Here is a 6,801-nt window from a genome sequence, read left to right on the forward strand (position 1 = left end):
AATAAATTCTTGTTAGCTTTATAAAATTGTCTCTATTTGCATTTTTTTTTGTGTGTGAGTGCTGCTGTGTCTGTGTGTGGCAGGCAACAATAAAATTTTGGCTGAGCAATTTTCGCAGGGTCATAAGGCGGCGGGGCAGGCGGTGCAATGGTTTCGCTGCAACATGAAATTTTGGAAAGTGCTTTACTGGCGGCTCATGTCCATCGAAACAAGTAAACCAGGCCGCGCCCGCCCGCAAGTGCTTCACTCAAATGGAGCTTAACTCTTTTGACCATGCTGGCCGGAGTGCTGGCATGGCCAGCGGCAATAAGAAGTTTAGAACTCAACGGTTACTTCAAAACTTTCTCTTTAGCTGTTAGCTGCACTGGGAAAAAAGCTAAAAAAAAGAATAGGAAATTATTTGCAACTTTATTTGATATTAAATTGTTAATCTGTCGTCTCTCTGGACTACGTCTTGGGACATACATACATACATATGTATGAAGTGGTTGAAGAAGCTGGGAAGTACTTTTCTAAGGTTCTGAAGCAAAATAATTCCCATTTAGTGACCCAAAATCGATTACAAATTGCTAGGGTCATCTCGGGTAAAATCAAAAGTTTAAAATTTGTTGGGTAGAGTTACAGGAAAATACTCCTTGTGCCTCGTGAAGTTACAATTTTCGTGTTCTGAAATATTTCTAAATAATAATGAATCAGCCGAAAACTTAACTAGCTAATTTTTTTTCAATGCATCTTGATTTTCGGGATGCTAGTTTCTGCAATTTTCAATGTTGCAACATTTCTTGCTGTTTCTGGCAGACCCATCGTCCGTTTTTCAATCCCTTGAAACATAAATTACAAATATGGCAAAATGTGTAGCCTTAACTGTTCGTATATTTGGGCTTTAATTTAGTTTCCTTCCACCATTCGTTACGTTTTAAAATTATTTGACTAATTAAATATTTCAAACAATTTTTTTTTCTTTTTTTCAGGTGAAAATTTGGTTTCAAAATCGACGTATGAAATGGCGCAACTCCAAGGAGCGCGAGCTACTGGCCAGCGGCGGCTCACGTGATCAAACATTACCCAACAAGAACAACCCCAATCCCGACTTATCCGATGCTAAATGCGATCGCCCCATTTCACCGCTCTCGCCAACTCCTCCATCACCACCCTCGCACAGCCTATCGCCACAACCCAAAGAGGAGCGCGCCAATGCCGACACACCAACCAATAACGGTGCAGCCACGCCCAACGCCATGCAATCTCCGGCGTCCACGCCCTCCGCATCTGGCACGCTTCATTCGCCACCGCTCATGCATCATATACCCAGTAGTGTGGCTGTGGCAGCTGCCGCCGCTGCTGTGGCCTTCAGCTCGGCGCCGAGCATGCAAATGAGCTCACCACCTCCGCTGCTGACCGTCGCCGCCAAATTGAATGCCAATCTAAACGATCAATCATCGAACGCATCCTCTTCGGCTGCCTCATCGCCACCGCTTTCTGCTGGCGGCGGTATTGTTATTGGTGGTGGTTGCGGTGCCGGTGGTGCGAGTATTGGCATGCCGCCTTTGTCGAGCGCCGAGTTCCAGGCGAAAATCAATGCGGAAATGCAAAAGCATCTGGCCGCTGCCGATCTCAAATTCAAATTGGAGTCAACAATCAACGAAGCTAAGCAGCGGCGCATCAATATGCTGAGTCTGGCCGGCGCTGTAGCAGGCGCAGGTGGAATCGGTGGTGAACAGCATTCCTTGCAGCTGCACGCGGCACATCCGGGCGGCATTTTCATGAGTGAGGCACTGCAGGCGTCGCATAACCACCAACACCAACACCATCAACACAGCAGCAACGGTATGCACTTGTCAGCATCGCCGCCAGTACCAACGTCAGCGCATTCACATGTCAGTACGCACGCGATGCCACCATTCCAGAATCCGGAATTCATGAAAATGTACTACGACGACTACGATGATTCAAATTCAGATAGTGATGAGGAAATCAGCGTAACGTGACCACATTAAACGAATGAATATCTACGATTACTTGTACATAAATGCATAAATACTAAGTATGTATGTATGTCTAAAAAAAAATGCAACGTTTTTGCTAAATTGTAAATTATTTCTTAATTGTAATGATTTAGGTAAGACTTGGGCCAAAAACATTAAAAAAAACTACGCATACACGCATATACATATATATATATGTATACACGCATATGGTATATGAATGTTTTCGTTTGTATTAAAATGTGTGAGTTTATAAAGTCCGTATGCTTTCGAATTTAAATTTCAAATAAAGGTAATATAAAAATTAAAATTTAAAATTTAAAAAGGCAACAAAATGATGAAATGGTTCAGTAAGTAAGTGGCTGCATAAATACATATTTACAAACAAATAAAAATATTATGTTATGTATGCATTCAGTCTTAATAATTGCTTTCCATATTTTTTTAATGCATTTTTCGAAAATACTAACGAAATATGAACTATTTTTTCTAAGACAAACATACATAGTACTTACTGGAGACGGTCTTCCATAAACTCTTTTCTTTGTAATTTCAAATACTTTTATTCCACGTAAACGACAATAAAATGATTGTTGGCTTGACTAAGCTGGATTTACAACTTGCGCCTAAAAGTATGCACGTTTATACAATGTTCTCAAATTACACTTGTGGTAGCCCAGTAGTAAAACGGCGAAGCATTTGGCGCGATGCACTAGTCAAATATTTACTTGTCTGCTTCGCTTATTTGCACCAAGAATATCCCAGCAAAATGACCTCTTCTATAACAAATATCGCTGCTTGCAAAAATATAAAATTCTTTTGCGGGACAACCCATCCACTTACCGTGCGCTTCTCCTAAGCAGGGCCTAGTAAAAATAACTACCATTGCAATGATAATGGGGCAATAAAGAGCGATCACTTCACTGGTGACTTTGGCTAGTAACTCCTCGTTCAGAGTCTTCCATAATTTTTCTGCCCTAAGTTGCAATGCAGGGATCTAATCGCAGCTTGGCTTTCAGAATTAATGTTAGTAGAACTATTGTCAATAGAACCCATTATCGACCTTATTTTTTTCGCTTAGACCCTGCATTCATGGAATGTCTATTTTCCCATTAACTTTTCTCCGGAATTCTAATAGAGGTCCGCTATATATTTATTCCATTCAACTAGGGATGTGCCGGGTATCGGTAGATATCCGGAATCCGGCTTATCTGGCCGTTTTTTGTTATCCGACTATCCGGCCGGATACTAGCTAAAATCCGGCCGGATTTCCGGATTTAGATTATAGAAGATTCAATTTAAAAATCCAGTTCAGGAATTAATTTTTTTTGTATTTTTATAATCCAATTTAATGTTAGATACCACTAGTATTTAATTAAAGTTAACCATTTTAATATTTTTCCTTATGAAAAGAAGCATTTGCGAATTATCGAGCAAAAATCTATTTATATTTTTAACATAAATGATAAACACAGTTACTGAGTTCACTGAGGAAGGTGGTGCGCAGAGATACTTCATTGCCAGTATAAACAGATTTCGAAATTCTTTGCGATTATGCCTTCACCAAATTAAAGGATTACTCGGCACCGATTTGAAAAGTATCCAATACTTTCGATACTCGGTACCGAAATGTTAAGGGGTCTAATAAGAGAGTGCATAGGCCAAAAATATGGAAAAAGCGGTTCAGGGGAGACTAGTTTATCAAAAGCCGAATGTAGGGGCCAAAGGAGCATTCAATACTGATTCAAATGAAAAATTTATAAATATGTCTTACTTGTTTGTTAACTCAGAAAACCTGATAACCAGGTAAGTGCGAATACCACAAATATTTTACTGTTGCCCGAGTTCAAGTTTTTTGCCCATATCATATAAAATAGCAATCAAATATTTTTTTCTAAACTTGAAATACGTATAATGGCGAACGTTCAATGTAAAGAATCGATATCGGATACCGAAAAGGAAGTATTGAGTACCGAGTATTGGGTACCGACAATTCAGCACACACTATGCTTTTGTAATGCTCCCTCGTGGGTACAAATCGTTGCATTTCTCGTTATGAAAACTTCCACTTGTTTTAGGATATAGATTTCCTCCCAAGAAAAAACCACAGGCGTCGAATCAGACGCACGTTAATGCGCGGCCTGAAGCCGGCTCCTGGAAAGGCCCTGTTATAGACCCCTTCTAGTGAAGGAAAACGCCAAATATAAATTCTTTAAAGGTTAGTCCATTAGTGGGCATAAGTATGTAGATCGACCAAAGATTTAATAGTCTATTAAACATTTCCATATTAAACAATATGCCACGCAGAGCATTGGGTGAGCAGTAAGTGAGTTGTATAGATGTACCCTGAAAAATGGGTACTCATGAATATTTCTAGCATGTCGCTGCTTGATATACTATCCTGCTTGCTAATACATATCTAAGTTAGCTTGAATTTCGTTATGACATTAACAATGTTTACTTCTGGCTAATATCAATGATGCAACTTCATAATTTTATTACAATTTTGTTTTTTTTTTAGATTTATCTTTTAGTATGTTTCAATGATTATTTACTATTTTAAAAACAATGGCATTACACGGAAGTTGTTTAAAAATAGAACTCGCATGTTTAGTATGCATTAAAGCGCATTGAAGTGAGTACAGAGTACACTTAGGTCTCTTTTTATGCGGTTTTTTATGCGAGATTGAATTTATGCGGTTTTTCAAACCATTTCTTCGCTGTAGCGATTTTGCTTTTTTGTGAAGCTTTTATTACTTTTTTTCAGTGTGTAAGAGACAATGCTTTTGATAAATAATTTGTCTTTGTATTCTTAGATAATTCATGTATTTTTTGTGGTATATTTTTTTTGTTTTTGCTTAAAATACAGATACAATTTTATTTATTTCATTAATGTTCAGTTCTACATGGAATAATAAATGTTGAAGTGAAAAAATAAATTGTTTTTTTTTTATTAATATTGCCTCACTGGATTTTTTTTTTTAGAATTTTCTAAATGGAGTATCTGAATTTATGCGGTTTTTTAAAATCGTGGAACGCATCCCCTGTTTTTGTTTGAAAGTAAAGAACTTTTTTACGCGGATTTTTTTTTTATGCGGTTTTCTGAGGAACGCACGTACCGCTTAAAAAAAGACCTAAGTGTATTCTATAGTGTTGTTGCATTGTAATGTATTTTCATTTGTACAATAATTTAATTTGCTACACTTATTCATATAAAAACGATTAATAAATATGTACATACATACATATGTATGTATATACATTTGTTGGTAAAAATGCGACGGCACTCAAAAATTTGATATCGATGATTTTAATTGTAATTTGTTTAAAAAAAATTTAACAAATACTTAACCGGATTACATCGCACACATGCAGATATATGCCCTGTAGGGAAACTCCGAACTGGTGAACCAAATTTATAGTTCCGTACTAGATCTTTATTGCCAAAAACGAACCAGTTCGATAGTAACTAGATCGCCATCAGTTCAAAAGCAGCGATATGTGGTACTTTTAAAAAAGAATTTTTAGAAATCTATATCTAAAATGACGAATTTAGAACTGGTTCAAAACTATAGAAAAAGGGATGCAGAACGAATGCAAACGGGTGCAAAGCGAACTAGATCCCATATGTCGAATTTAGGACTGGTTCTGAACTATAGAAAGGGTAATGCAGCGGGGGACAATTTCCAATTCCGATGACATCGCTGTGTTTTAAATTCGCCAGTTGTTTGCATGCAAAAGAGATTTATCGCGAACTGTACTAGAAATGCACCAGTTCAAAACTAGAGATTTTCCCACAGGGAAGGAGTAGGTGCATATGTATGTAAATACACTCGTACATGTCTAAATACATACACTACGTTTGGCGGGTTTTTTACAATTTGCATGATATCTTTTTGAGTGAGAATTAAGTAATAATAAATTATAATCATAACAAATATTTGTCAAAGTTGCGCAATTGGCATCTTTTATTTCATTGATTTTAATAATAAGCTACAAAATAAACACAAATACATATTTACATAGATACTACTTTTTCGTCTAAATACAAAATATATAAATATTTCTTTATTCGGTCCTCTTTTGTACTTTTGCCCATTTTTTTGTGCATTTTTCGTTTAAACTTATCACTTTCGTCTTAATAACTCTCGTCTTTGATCGTATTTATACAATAGCTTTGTTTCTTAACAGATAATTATCACAAATTATGACTAATTTCTGCTGGAAAGCGTTTCTTAACCCAAAAAACTAGCAGAAACTAGCTGCTCTCTCTCGTTCTTACGCTCTTCTATTTTTGGCTCTGCTGCTAATTTCTGCTAGTTAAATTTTGAATAGCAGAAACTAGCAGCTGTCAAAATGGATAAACAAAAATTCGCGCCAAATATTTTTAATTGTCAAATACACCGACCAGCTGATTACTTGCTAGTTTCTGCTAGTTTTGCGTTTCTTTACTTTTTCGTTATTTCGCTCTCTGTGAGCGTAATTCTTTCAATATTCTCATTCTTCTTCTTGCTGATAATTATCTGCTAGAAAAGAAAAGAAACAAAGCCAATGACATACAACTAAATTACGCACTCGCTTACGTACATGTAAATATATTTACTATAGACTTAAAAATTAAGTTAATGACTGGAATAGTTTAAATATACATACAGATATGTATGTATGTATGTATGTATACTGGTATAGTAAACAATTAAAAAATAATAATAATTATTATCAATTAATAACAAGTACTTAGTTTCAACGTTCGAAGTCTAATTTGATTGAATTTGTACATTTTGTGATGGAGCAATTCGCATTTGCCAAAAAGAAA

At 36.4% G+C, this 6,801-nt stretch overlaps 1 protein-coding gene across 1 annotated transcript in view; it reads left to right on the forward strand.

Moving 5' to 3' along the window:
- Positions 1 to 2,069, forward strand: part of LOC118748035 — a 42,716-nt gene extending 40,647 nt beyond the window's left edge. The window contains exon 5 of the mRNA XM_036482323.1: positions 972 to 2,069. Coding sequence (XP_036338216.1) covers positions 972 to 1,988 — 1,017 coding nt within the window. The 3' untranslated portion in view covers positions 1,989 to 2,069. The remainder of the gene's footprint in view (positions 1 to 971) is intronic.
- The last annotated feature ends 4,732 nt before the right edge of the window (positions 2,070 to 6,801 follow it).

The sequence above is a fragment of the Rhagoletis pomonella genome, unplaced genomic scaffold (genome assembly GCF_013731165.1).
Source record: "Rhagoletis pomonella isolate Grant_MI unplaced genomic scaffold, Rhpom_1.0 Rhpom_scaffold_00012, whole genome shotgun sequence".
NCBI classification, from domain to species: Eukaryota; Metazoa; Arthropoda; class Insecta; order Diptera; family Tephritidae; genus Rhagoletis; species Rhagoletis pomonella.